The sequence below is a fragment of the Vidua chalybeata genome, chromosome 18 (genome assembly GCF_026979565.1).
Source record: "Vidua chalybeata isolate OUT-0048 chromosome 18, bVidCha1 merged haplotype, whole genome shotgun sequence".
In the NCBI taxonomy this organism is placed as follows: Eukaryota; Metazoa; Chordata; class Aves; order Passeriformes; family Viduidae; genus Vidua; species Vidua chalybeata.
Genome location: NC_071547.1, coordinates 9,177,417 through 9,191,262, shown reverse-complemented (window position 1 = coordinate 9,191,262; position 13,846 = coordinate 9,177,417). Strand labels below are relative to the sequence as shown.

The 13,846-nt window shown below is 47.0% G+C and overlaps 1 protein-coding gene and 1 long non-coding RNA gene across 4 annotated transcripts in view; one reads left to right on the top strand and one right to left on the bottom strand.

Annotated features, from left to right (window-relative positions):
• SLC5A1 (solute carrier family 5 member 1) overlaps positions 1 to 12,064 on the top strand; it is a 42,817-nt gene extending 30,753 nt beyond the window's left edge. For all 3 annotated transcript variants that reach the window (XM_053959621.1, XM_053959622.1, XM_053959620.1), the window contains 10 exons: positions 2,420 to 2,525; positions 2,740 to 2,820; positions 3,146 to 3,366; positions 4,320 to 4,455; positions 5,207 to 5,314; positions 6,225 to 6,375; positions 8,344 to 8,512; positions 9,581 to 9,796; positions 10,091 to 10,193; positions 10,978 to 12,064. In XM_053959621.1, coding sequence (XP_053815596.1) covers positions 2,420 to 2,525; positions 2,740 to 2,820; positions 3,146 to 3,366; positions 4,320 to 4,455; positions 5,207 to 5,314; positions 6,225 to 6,375; positions 8,344 to 8,512; positions 9,581 to 9,796; positions 10,091 to 10,193; positions 10,978 to 11,201 — 1,515 coding nt within the window. In that variant the 3' untranslated portion in view covers positions 11,202 to 12,064. The remainder of the gene's footprint in view (positions 1 to 2,419; positions 2,526 to 2,739; positions 2,821 to 3,145; positions 3,367 to 4,319; positions 4,456 to 5,206; positions 5,315 to 6,224; positions 6,376 to 8,343; positions 8,513 to 9,580; positions 9,797 to 10,090; positions 10,194 to 10,977) is intronic.
• LOC128797243 (uncharacterized) lies at positions 10,086 to 11,066 on the bottom strand. Its single transcript, XR_008434065.1, has 3 exons — positions 10,948 to 11,066; positions 10,576 to 10,814; positions 10,086 to 10,169 (listed from the first exon to the last, which is right to left on the bottom strand). It is a non-coding gene; the product is annotated as an uncharacterized LOC128797243 (long non-coding RNA).
• Positions 12,065 to 13,846: the final 1,782 nt, after the last annotated feature.

Below are 13,846 nucleotides of genomic sequence, written 5' to 3'. Positions count from 1 at the left end.
AGAAGAGTGGCATCTCTTGCTTCTGGGGTAGTTATTTCATGTGCTTCTTCCTTGCTGTGTTGAAATATTATGTAGTGTACTTAATAATATAATTACAGCAATGCTTTCTAGGGAGCAGAATCACAAATCAGGTCGTGTGACTCCTGCTGTGCTTTCTGGCACAGTGCCACCACTGTGTGAGGATCAGATTCCCTTCACACACCTCTCCAGCGTTCTTTCCATTTCTCTTTCCCTGCACATGTTCTGTGGGTTTTGTTGATTTCCTACCATGCTTTGGGGCTAATCAGCCACTTGACAGACAAGGACGTGCTGCAAGGAGTTCATCCTTGGGATCAGGATACACATGATTTTTGAGCCCCAAGGATTTCTGTCATACAGAAATTTCTGCTCATACAGGGACCTCACCTGTACCTGCTCCCTAAGTGTGCAGCACATTGTGAGCAGGGCCCATAGCAGCTTGCAGAGGCTTTTTAGCCACTGTGTTGATGATATTATGCCAAAGGAAATGGTCTGGTAGAAATAAAGTATTGATGGATAGTAATAGGCTAAGTTATGATAAGACAAAAAGGAATTAAGGTCTGAATGTTTTTGAAGAAATCAGAAATCATAAACTGGAACTTCTAAACCTGTTACAGCATTTTCTCTCTGTTCATTGTGCATAATTTCAGTAGGAAATCTATGGCCATAGACTTCCCAGGGGAAAGAGGAAGAGAAGAATAACCTTCTCCTAGGAGTGCAGGGGTAGGTGCCCCTGCTCTGGCACCCACAGGGTACACCCAGCTGGCACTTGTCTGGCCAGCTGTTCCTTTGTGATCCCTGCCTTTGCAGAGATAGCCTGTAGTGTAAAGGAAAGAGTGACTCTAATAAGAGACTAGCTAAAGATTGTCTATAAAAGAGTATGAATGAAACAGGGAATTATTGGAAGGCAATAATCTTACTGGGGAGGAGGAGCAGTGAAGCTGGAAGATAACTCAGCAATTTGAAGAAGCTGATACATTTCTCAGAATGCTCAATAATTAACTATACATTTCTTTGTGGGAATCATTTTAGGCCCATCAATATTTAATGATAAATTAAAGCCAAGAACAATAAAAGGGAAGTCAGGAACACAGACTGATTAGTGGTGTGAAAAGATAAGAAACACATTACCACAGAGAGATGGGGCAGAGGATATGGTCTGACAGCCCCCGGTTCCCAGCGCCACAGGAAAGCCTCTAAGAAATCTGCTCCAGAGGCAGAGTTTTGGCAGTGGGACTCTGCTGTGACTCTGCTCCACAGAAGGAGCTGTCCGCTGGCACCGCAGCGCGGCCGCACAGCTCCGGCCTCTTCCTCGTTCTTCAGCAGGAGCCAGGGCGAGCTCCTGCCCTGCAGCCTCAGTTTCGGTGTCTCCGGTGAAGATGGGTTTTCTCTCCCATCTCCCAGGCTGCATCACTCCCCGTCGGGGTGTGTGCCCCGCTCTCCCCGGGCAGCAGCGGGGCTGGGCTGTGCTCCCGGCTCTGGCCGGCCCCCGGAGCCCCCCGCAGGGCTGCTGTGGGAGGCTGCAGCCCAGGGCTTGGGCACAGCTGTGTGTCTTTGCTTCAGCTCGCGAAGCCCACGGGGACTCGCTGTCAGCTGAGGATGGCAGTCCCTGTGCAGAGCCCTCCATGGGCAGAGCAGCCCATGAGCTGCATGCTCAGGAGCAACCTCGAATGACAGCATAACTTACAGTAAGGCATCACAAGTGCACCGGGGCAGATTACTCTGATTGCAAACTTGTATAAATAACATTGATGCCAATTATCTCTAAATCAGGAACTGATTTAATGGGATTAACGTCCCAGTGTTACTCTGAAACCTGAACAATTCCTTCCTTACGCAAGAGCTAAAGGTTTCCTCTCTTAGCCAGCTGCTGTCAGTTCTTCTGACAGGAACTTAAAAATGGAAAAACCATGTAAGATGTTTGCCTTTAATGCAAATGCAAATTTGTCCTGAGCCAGCAGGACGAGCTACACCACACGTGAGCAGTAAAGGGAAAGAGTTTTGTGGGGTGACACTGAAGGAAGAGAACTGTTCCGCGTCTTGGAGGTGTCACACAGCCCAGCCCTGCACACAGCAGCAAAGGGAACTCACACTCAGTTTTAAGCAGTTTGTTTTGGATCTGTCTCTTAGTGCCTAAGTACTGAGCAGTGAGGTAACTGTCTAGAAAAAACAACCCTGTTAAAAAAGGCCTGGAAATTCTCTGAGAAGTGTTACACCTCTGGTACTAAGAACTCCACAGTTCTGAGGGGACACTGGCAGGTGCACAAAAATGGCTTCTATTTTCTTTTTGATTTGTGTGTGCAGTACTACAAGGGGCAGAGTTGTGTGCCCTCATCATGGAACTCTAATATGTCACCATGAACCTAAACATTGCTGAACCTACCATTTTTTTCTTTTCTAGGCTGACATCTTCTCTGGAGCTGTATTTATCCAGCTGGCCATAGGGCTGAATCTTTATTTGGCCATAATTATCCTGCTTTCTATTACTGCTCTTTACACCATCACAGGTGAGTTTGCAGAGTAGTCTGATAAATCAGATGTTGAGGGAGCCAGAAGAAAGAGAGGTGGAGAAAAAGGGAGAAATGAAAACCTGAAAGGGGGGTTATTTATAGTGGTCCTTGAAAGACAGAGGTGGTGAGAAAAGGGAAAAAAAGAAAAAAGCATTTCCACTGAGACATTTGCCCAGGGCTAACTTATTTGTCCTGACTTCTGTGCCATCAGGTGGCCTTGCAGCTGTGATTTACACGGACACCTTACAAACGTTCATCATGGTACTGGGATCCTTTATTCTCATGGGATTTGGTAAGTAAATCAGATGAGTTAAACTGGAATGTTCAGCCACAAGTCTTGCAGTGGCTACAGGAATGAATCCTGCAGTGTTAACCAGGAGGTTTCAGCTCCTGTATGTATTTATCAGGGAAGAAAACAGGCATGTTGCCAAAAGTCAGGCATCTTTAGTCACTGAGTCACTCTGTCTCCCAAGCACAAGTGAATGTGTAAGGTAATAAACAGCATCCCATGACAGGATTTTTATGTCCACATGAAGGAGGCTTTTCTCCTCACACTCTCAAGTTCTGAGATTTCAGTAATAAATCCTTTATTGCTACTTTTATTTTCTGTGTTTCAGCATTTGCTGAAGTAGGAGGGTATGAGGCTTTCATGCAGAAGTACATGGAGGCGATTCCATCCAACGTCTCCTATGGGAACACGGCGGTGGATCCCGCGTGCTACACTCCCCGCAGGGACGCCTTCCACATCTTCCGAGACGCCACCAGCGGGGACCTGCCGTGGCCAGGGCTCGTCTTTGGCCTCAGCATCCTTGCCATGTGGTACTGGTGCACAGATCAGGTAATGTGGGAGCCCTGCAAAGGCCAAACACAGAGCTCTGTGCTCCAGTGTCATCTTCCCCTGTAATGCAAAGCTGGGCCACAGAACTGGCTGTTATTTCAACACTGGTCAGTGACTTTTCAGTTCCTGGTCTCAAAGCATCTCTCATGTAAGATGAGAGAAAATGAGACATGAAAGAAAATGGAATGGGTGTTCTTTCAAATCTTCCTGCACACCTCTGACCAGCAGACACCGTGTCTACCTCGTTTCTCATTTTTTATGTGTGACCACGTGTGAAAACAGAGAGGTTGGGCTGTGAATGCTTACTTAGGAAGCCATGGAACGAATGACCTTTGTTAGACTGGGTCTAGATACCATTCCCTTTTCAGTAAGACATGTTTGTTTCCTATATATGCAGCTTTCATCTTTGCTTGCATGGTCCTGGGGTGATGTTCTTTATATGTTTGATCTTTCAGTCTGGAGACTCTTCCCCAGTCATCCTTCTTTCTCTCTAAAACCTACTGTCCAGTTTCCTCAAGAGATCACACTGACATGAGTAAAGAAAAATGTGCTCCTGCTCCTGCAACATGTGAATGTGTCTTTAACAAATGATCTCTCTGCATCCTGAATTGTGAGAAAGATCATCATGAATTCTCAACAAATTAACAAAATCCCCAATGTAACTGTATTTACTGTTCAGTTAAATATTCCATTCCTTTTTGGCTTTTTAGTCTGTCTGCTTTAAAAACTTCTTGTGAGAGAAGTCTTACCCCTCAAACACCCACCGGATAAGTAATATTTTCCTTTACTTATTTCAAACATATTATTTGATTTTCACGTAGTTTTCCTTTTTCCTAGTGGCAGAAATGCTCAATAGGCTCTTTTGCTATCACAGAAGTTAAGAAGTACCTTGTATGTGGAACATGGCATGGTGTGATCATGGAAATGTTACAGCTGCCATGTGTCATTGACAGGTTATTGTCCAAAGATGTCTCTCTGGCAAGAACATGTCCCATGTGAAGGCTGGCTGTATCATGTGTGGCTACCTCAAACTCTTGCCCATGTTTATCATAGTGATGCCTGGAATGATCAGCCGCATTTTGTACACAGGTATGATGTGGATACGGAAATGCAAAGTTCTTGCTGCCTGCCTTTCATTGCCAATCTCTCTGTCCCTTCCAAAATACCTGTTAGATTGTCATCTTCTCATCCAAATGGTCCAGGGACCTTCAGCTAACTGCACTGTTAGAAGCCACAGGCCTTCCTCTTTTCCCTGATCCCAGGTTTCTGCTAATACTATTGCTGTCTGTTTTAGGGGAAAGAAATTCCACAGCATCCCTCCCCACCTGTAAGTTTGTTACAGCCCCACTGTGACTGAATGAGTGAAAAATGCTGTCCAGGACAGATACTGTGCTGGCAATTGGAGGGACAGGGCCATCAGTCATAGACTGCAGGGTTTGGGCCATGGGCAGTCCCAAGGGCAGCATGGGGAAATGCCACTTTCCCATCTCCCTGACTGGCAGAGAGTTTGGCTGTGTTTGCCAGCAGGCAGAGGAGAGAGGTTCAGGCTGCAGGGAGTGGGCTTTGTGTTCCTCTCCTTGTGTTGTTCAGCCCTGAACAAATGAGTGGTCTGACAAATGAGTGCAGATTGTCTTTTGACCTGCAGCACTTGTCAATATTCTTTTAGAGAGGAAGGAAAGAGGTTTGGAATCACCTTCCTCCCTGCCAGCAAACCAAGGATGAAGTCAAATGTGTCAATCCGGTGGCTCAACACAGAGATACATTCTAGAAGCTCTATTAATTTGGGAGCAATCTGTTGTTTACATGACCTTGTCTCAGTGTCTCATTATCCTCTCCTCAGATGTGGTGGCTTGTGTTGTGCCTGAAGTCTGTCAGCGCTACTGTGGCACCGCAGTGGGCTGTACAAACATTGCTTACCCAAAAATGGTAGTGGAGCTTATGCCAAATGGTAAGACACTGTCTGTATTTGTTGTATCTTTGTTTTAGGAAAGCCAGACTGTAAAAACAAGTGATAGAGGGAGTCCAAGACCCATATTTAGTTCCAGAATTCTTGTTAGAATTACGTACTATTAACCAAAGGGGCTGTCTCTATTAGCTGTAGGTGCAGAATAGCTCCACACTGACAGTGTCAGCCCTCAGCTGGCACATACTGCCTGCTGAAATGGTAAATGAGCTCCCTTTTTGTGAAGGTAAAATATAACCTGCTTGGCCAATGATTTATAAAAGACTCTCTGCCAGGATCTCTGAGCTGGAGGCCTATTCCTGTGGTCCTCCTGCCAACCCCAAAGAGATGGGTGCTGGCTTGTAAGGCAAAAAAGCCAGATTATGATATTACAGAGACCATGGCACTTCCCTGATAGCTTTGGTACTTTCCCATCCTTTGATAACTGTTGTTAATATCCTGCAGTACTTCCCCATGCTCTGTGACCAGACCAGACCACCTGGAAAAGTGGCTTATTCTGGTTTTCAGACAGTAAAAGAAACTTGTTTTTTTTGGCAAATACCTGGTTCACAAATATACGACAAGCAAGTGAGAACTTTCCTGCAAACAAAAGGAATTATTTTTATAATTGTTGGGAAAAGTCTGCTTAATATTATTTTCTTTTTATTCCAGCATTTAATCAGGCAGAATTCACTAAAGAAGTACCTACGTGCTAAAAGCTCAAGGGTTTCCCTGGCACTGCTGTAAATAGATTTTTGCAAGCTCTGCTTGCCCAGCAAGGGAATGTCAGGCAGGATTTTATGTCAGGCACATAAATGTGCCAGACACGCTCAGAGCTGGCCGATGGAAAGGGTCAGACAAACAGCTGGTGCCAGGTACCGGAATGCTCATCCCCATTCCCACCTTTGTGTTCCAGGTCTGCGGGGTCTGATGCTGTCAGTCATGCTGGCCTCCCTTATGAGCTCCCTGACATCCATTTTCAACAGTGCCAGCACTTTGTTCACGATGGACATTTACACCAAAATTCGGACACGGCCATCTGAGAAGGAGCTGATGCTGGCTGGCAGGTGAGCGCGGCCGAGCCTCCCCTGTGCGCAGCCCGAGCGCTGGGGCTCAGGCTCGGCTCGGGCTCAGGCTCGGGCTCAGGCTCAGGCTCAGGCTCAGGCTCGGCTCAGGCTCAGGCTCAGGCTCAGGCTCGGCTCGGGCTCAGGCTCGGGCTCAGGCTCAGGCTCAGGCTCAGGCTCGGCTCAGGCTCGGCTCAGGCTCGGCTCAGGCTAGGGCTCAGGCTCGGGCTCAGGCTCGGGCTCAGGCTCGGCTCAGGCTCGGGCTCAGGCTCAGGCTCGGCTCAGGCTCGGCTCAGGCTCAGGCTCGGGCTAGGGCTCAGGCTCGGGCTCAGGCTCGGGCTCAGGCTCGGGCTCAGGCTCAGGCTCGGCTCAGGCTCGGCTCAGGCTCAGGCTCGGCTCAGGCTCAGGCTCAGGCTCAGGCTCAGCTCAGTCTCATGCTCAGGCTCAGGCTCAGGCTCGGCTCAGGCTCAGGCTCAGGCTCAGTCTCATGCTCAGGCTCGGGCTCAGGCTCAGGCTCAGGCTCGGCTCAGGCTCGGCTCAGGCTCAGGCTCAGGCTCGGCTCAGTCTCATGCTCAGGCTCGGGCTCAGGCTCGGGCTCAGGCTCAGGCTCGGCTCAGGCTCAGGCTCGGCTCAGTCTCATGCTCAGGCTCGGGCTCAGGCTCAGGCTCAGGCTCGGGCTCAGGCTCGGGCTCAGGCTCGGCTCAGGCTCAGGCTCGGCTCAGGCTCGGGCTCAGGCTCGGGCTCAGGCTCAGGCTCGGCTCAGGCTCAGGCTCGGGCTCAGGCTCGGCTCAGGCTCAGGCTCGGCTCAGGCTCAGGCTCGGCTCAGGCTCGGCTCAGTCTCATGCTCAGGCTCAGGCTCAGGCTCGGCTCAGGCTCGGCTCAGGCTCGGCTCAGGCTCAGGCTCAGGCTCAGGCTCAGGCTCGGCTCAGTCTCATGCTCAGGCTCAGGCTCAGGCTCGGCTCAGGCTCAGGCTCAGGCTCAGGCTCAGGCTCGGCTCAGGCTCAGGCTCGGCTCAGGCTCAGGCTCAGGCTCAGGCTCGGCTCAGTCTCATGCTCAGGCTCAGGCTCGGCTCAGGCTCAGTCTCATGCTCAGGCTCAGGCTCAGGCTCAGGCTCGGCTCAGGCTCAGGCTCGGCTCAGGCTCGGCTCAGGCTCAGGCTCAGGCTCAGGCTCGGCTCAGGCTCGGCTCAGTCTCATGCTCATGCTCGGGCTCAGGCTCGGCTCAGGCTCAGGCTCAGGCTCAGGCTCGGCTCAGGCTCAGTCTCATGCTCAGGCTCAGTCTCATGCTCAGTCTCATGCTCAGGCTCAGGCTCGGCTCAGGCTCAGTCTCATGCTCAGGCTCAGGCTCGGCTCAGGCTCAGGCTCAGGCTCAGGCTCAGGCTCAGGCTCAGGCTCGGCTCAGGCTCAGGCTCAGGCTCAGGCTCGGCTCAGGCTCGGCTCAGGCTCAGGCTCGGCTCAGGCTCCTCCCGGAGGCAGCGCGGCCGCAGCCGGCCCGGCGGGGCGGCACGGGCCTCCCGCGGCCGGAGCGGCTGTCCCGCCCCGCGCTCCCCGGGGAGCACCCGGTGTGCGGGAGGCAGCCGAGCTAATTGTCACTGCTTCCCACTGCTGTTGGAAGGAAAATCTTTTACATTACCGTCCTGGGCTCCGTGCTGCACCAGAGTGCAGCGTCAATGAACTGCTTCTAGTTCATCTGCTATTGATTTGTCTCTGGACATAACAACCACAGGAGAAAAGTGATTTTGTATGTTTTGATTGCATATTTAACTATGTGCTGATGAATATTTGACATACACAATACCCAATTTGGATTTCTTTTGTTTGTTCAGTGCTAATTTGCCGTTATAATTGATTTCACTAGTTGAAATACAAAATGAACATGTAAATTATTGATTAATTGATGTTCTTTTTTCTTTCTGATAGATCATAGATACTTCTAAGCAGATGGCTAATTGAATATCTGGCTATGTTTACAGGGCATTTATGTTACTCTTAATTGGCATCAGCATTGCCTGGGTTCCTGTGGTGCAGTCAGCTCAGAGTGGGCAGCTCTTTGATTACATTCAGTCTGTTACCAGCTACCTGGGACCTCCCATTGCTGCTGTTTTCCTGCTTGGTATCTTCTGCAAGCGTGTCAATGAGCAGGTAAGTGCAAATTAGGAAACAGGCATGCCATTCCTTTAGGAATTGGGGAGAACTGTTTTTTTTTGTTTTTTTTTTTTTTTTTTTTGTTATGAGCGACTTCTTCCTGTTTATTTTAATCCTGGTATAGCCCAGGGATTTTGTGTCTCCATACCCCAAAGCCTGAGATTTCAGAGATGAGTTGGATAAAGTTTTTTCGAAGTCTGATAGATAAACAGTCACCTAGGAATTCATAGATAGCTCTGGAGCTTAGGTTACCTATCCCTTTGCCAAGAAGTGTGCTCAAAGGATAATCTACGGACACATATTTGAAGGTTTTCATTTAGGATATTGGTCACCAAGCTGCTTTACCAAACAAACCACCTCTTACTCTCAAACTACCTATCCTGTCCAGTTGGGTTTTGAATATCCCCAAGAGTGGAAACTCCACAGTGTCTCTAGGGAACCTGTTCCAATGATCAAGCACCTTTAGAGTTAAACAACAAAAATTATGTTTAAACAGAATTTCCCATATTTCAGTTTGTGCCCACACATACCTGTGTGTCTGTTATACTTTGGGCTGGGGTACTGTACACCAGGCACCCACCAAGAGTGCTGAGAATTAAGTAATTTCTCAGGGCCATTAGCAGGTAAACCAGACACACATTTCAGGAAGGATGACACAACATTCTGGCTGGTTCCATCGTGCCAGAGCTGACAGGGATTAAGACCTCAAAGGTAAAAAGGTATGAGAACAGCCCCTGGGGTGTGCAATCCATGGCTGAAACCTGTCTGTAGAAGGGGACAGTTGTGTGGAGCCAGATGGACTGTGAGAAATAGTCTGGAGGTGGTGTCCTGAGGTGTGCCTGACATCTCAGAGCTGTTCATTGCCCCTTTCAGTTGTACTTATACACTGAGCTGTAAATAAGGTCACTGAAAGCATCTGAGTTAAAACCCACACACCAAAGCCATTGTAACACATCCATGTTACTACATCCATGTTTCCTCCAGCAACTGTTTGAGAGCTCAGAGTTTATTTCCATGCTTGAAATGACTCATTTTGATCCCTTCTTGTCACACCCTTGTCTGCAGGGTGCCTTCTGGGGCCTGATCATTGGGCTGCTGGCTGGACTCAGCAGGATGATTGCAGAGTTTGCCTACGGAACTGGCAGCTGTGTGGCCCCTTCCAACTGCCCCTTCATCATCTGTGGCATTCACTACCTTTACTTTGCACTGATCCTCTTCGGGGTTTCTGCCATCGTCATCCTGGCAGTCTCCTTCATGACCAAGCCCATTCCTGATGTACATGTGAGTATTACTGCAGTCCTGCTCCTCAAGAAATGGAACACAATGAAACCACCAGTTCACACTTGGTGTGTTACCTCTCGACACTTCAGCCGCCCCCAGCATACAGCTCTTGTAAGAAAGCAAAGGAAATAGTCTTCATTTACCTGTCACAGATCTTCAGTGACTCCTAGTAGCCTGGGACATCCCAGACATTTGGGATGCTGTGGTCTTACAGCCAGCTCAGGTGCTGGCCAGGCTGGTTGGTCTCTGTGTAGTCAGCCCATGATCAATTCAGGTCCTTTTGTTCCGTGGCAGCTTTACCGCTTGTGCTGGTCCTTGCGGCACAGCAAAGAAGAACGGATTGATCTCGATGCAGATGAGGAGCAGGACAGAGCTGATGAAAAAGATAATGAATCAGGTAACTGTTGAATACCTAGAGATTCTGTCATATATTTGAGTATCCCTGTTTCATTCCTGAAGGAACATTAACATGCTTGAAAGTTGAAGACATCCTCCCTCTCCCCAGCAACAAATCCTCAGCCCCCACAGATTTAAGTGGCTCATAGCTGCCTTTTCCAATCTCTCAAGCTCAGTGTAAATCAGAAGTGAAGTGGATTTGAAGGAATAGAATCTTATTCTCTTGGTACCTGGGTGGCAGCTCTAGGACTAAACCAATGGCAGTGCTCTGGGTCAGAGGTGCTGTGGCAGAACTGTGACTCCAGTACTGGGAGGGAATTCAGCTGCAAATAGTGGGTTGTGGTCAGGATTGAAGGCACCATGAAAGCAGACTGCAAACCCACCTGCTTTCTTTACTGGGTTTCTGGTTGTGCTCTCAAGCTCTTTTTCATCAGTATCCTCAAATTAATTTATTTGTCTTTCAATTAAGAGTGTAGAAAATATTGAAAAAATGGAGCTTAAGCTTTGAAGCACAGTTTGCTTCCCCAATACCAGGCCAGGTCTCTGGGCTGCAAAAGGCCCAAGTGTCTTCTGCAGAAGGCTCTCTTGGAACATGCAGAAAATCCCTCTTTTCCCAGATGACCTGTGAAAACACAATATTAACTTGATTCTTGTACTGTTTGTACTAAAATGCTTCCACACCGAATTATGGCCATAAATGAGAACGGAATGTCCCCAGTCCCAGAGATCAAGTGTGTGCCATGATCTGTACTCACCTTTCCTGACCAGAGTGTTCTTCCTTCCAGTTAATGAGGAAAACCAGGAGGACCCGGGATGCTGTAGGAAAGCTTACAACTGGTTCTGTGGCTTGGACCAACAGAAAGGTCCCAAACTGAGCAAGGAGGAAGAAGAGGCACTGAAGAAGAAACTGACAGACACCAGTGAAGTGCCACTGTGGAGAAACATTGTGAATATCAATGGCATCATCCTCTTGACTGTGGCTGTGTTTTGCCATGCCTACTTTGCATAACCCCCTGATCACAGTCCTGAAATTGTACTGCATTGTTCAAGCAAAAATGATGGTTTGTAGATTTACACAATTAGATACACACTGTATTTTCATCATCTACATTTGTAAAACATCAGAGTGATTTACTCACTGATTTTGTGATCATAATTTCAACAATTCAAAGATGAAGGCCACTGGGATCTCAAGAGAATTTCTATTTAGACATTGAACCAATCCAGGGCTAACTGAGGTTCAGAATTTCCATCCAATATTCTCTCTGCTCATGATACATTTCATATTTTAGGTTCAGAACAAGGCTGCGTGAGCCATATTTCATAACAGGTTTTGTGAACTGTCTTTTAGGGTTCACGATACTATTTTGATTTTCAACCTTTCCTCTGATAATTCAATTTTCCTTTTCCTTTGGCTGTGATAATTTGATTGCAACAAACTCACAACCACTGAGGGACTGTATTACAAACTTGAATTAAAACATTGCTTTTGTCCCTCCAAACATGGGATATCTTAAGTAAAGGATTTTTGCATATATCAATGTATTTGATATGATATATAATTTTCCATTATCATTTTCCCCCCTTTTTCTCACTTTCCGCTGGGTTGTGTTTCTCAGTTGTCAGTGGAACACTAACCTCTGAATTGATCACATTTTGAAACTGGGGAACACCTGTCTTGATGATCCTAAAAAGAATTTTGCTTACAGTAGATTATCTGTTTAAGGTTAACATCCAAAGGTCCTCCTCTCTTGATATTTTAATATATACCTTTACTTGAATGTGAAGCTTTTTATACAGAATACATGTATTATATATACACAAGCAATACATTATGTATATGCACTATATATATTATATATATTTAAAATATGTATTTATGTGTGTGTATATATATTTATTTCTTACTGATCAATTCCCACTCTGGTGTATCAAGGACCTCTTTACTGTGGGCTTGGAGTCAATGTACTGCCTTTGTCTCTGGACTGTGCTACAAACCAGCCCATGCCCATGGTGAGACATCCACAGCATTGGAATGCTGGGCTGCATTTTGCAGATACATCCAAGGGCTCTCTACTGCTTTTCTGCAAAGCTATAAATCTTTCCTCTGAAGATTTCATTGAGAAATAGGATTCCTGCTGCATGGCAGCATGAGTTAGCAGTTCAGGAAGGAGAATAGTCACAGCTGTGGGATATCAGCTAAACCAGGCTGATTGTCTCCACTCGATAAGTTTGGTACCAGCTGGGGACACAGGAAAAGACAGATTTAACACTTCAAAGCAAAAAGCAATAGATCTTCTTTTCATCTCATTCAGCTTCCCGGGGAATCAAGTGTAGAAAGAAGATGCTGGTTGCTCAGTCAGGCAGTGCCACAATTCCCTGTTCCTTTTTGCACATGTTGGTGCTGTCCCCGAGCACTCCCGAGGTTCTGGCACAGGATGCTCCGGGCTGGCAGCGAGTGCAGCTGAAGGGGAAGGCAGAGCAACCCCTGCCCGTGGCACAGCACACTGCTCTGCCTCCTGGGCTGTCACCACTCCCACTTCTTAATCTCCTGGCAGGATGTTTGCTTCATTTGGATCTAGCCCCACATGCTCTGGATTCCAGCAGAGTTGCTGCTCTTCAGTAGAATTGATGCTATTCAGCATAATCCCTGCAGGGTCCTTTGCATAGGCCAGATCAAATCAATACTTCAGAAATACCAGTACAAACCTTAACACATATTTTAAAGACCTTGGAATTAATTGTATTTAATGAACAATGAAGACTTGTATGTATTAAAGAAATTGTATGTTTTGAAGTATTTGGTGTCCACAAAGTGATGGGATTTTTATATAATATGATGGAAGACAGAGAAACTTCATTTGGTGTCTAGGTTTTGGCTCTGGGTAATAGTAATGGATGAAAAACAAACATGGAAGATGTCACTGAGGATTGCTCAGATCCCTCTTTGTCATTCTTTGCTACAAAAATATGGTGAAATTATAAAGCTATTTGGATAAAGACAAATAACACAAGTGATTTCCTGGCAGTCTGAGCAGCCTTTGAATGACCTCCTGGTTAATCAGGCATCATTGCATGATTTTGCTCCTCAGAACCACAGAGTTTTGAAAATCTAACACACAGTTTCCCAGGGATATTCACTGTATGTCCTCAGCAACCTGATTTCATACTGGTCTGGAGGTGGATGTTGTGGAGGGACGAGCTCAAATGTTTACATAAAGTTTGACAGCTACTGTTGACTCCTGTAATTTTGTAGATTTTCAAAGAAAAACTGCCTTATATTGTGAACAGTTGATAAAATTGTAATGTTTAGCTAACATTAAATGGCATCTCAGGTTGGTAGCTATTGCATTCATGATTTTAAGGAAGAAAATGACTTCCCTTCAGTTTTCAGGGGAGCTCTGTCCATGAGCTGTTGTTGGGAACACTCGGCTAAAAGCAGTAGCTTACACTGCTCTGGGCATTGTCATGCTTTAGAGGTGGGAAGTGTGAGCACACCCTTTTCCCCAGTGTTTGACTATACATTTGCAAAATGTCTGGTTAGTGGTGAGACTTCAAATAAATCTCTGGCTCACAGCACAAAGTACCTGCATGGCATGGGCAGCATAACACAGCTCTGTTTCAGGGCATCTTGAGACATCCCAGCTTACCCTG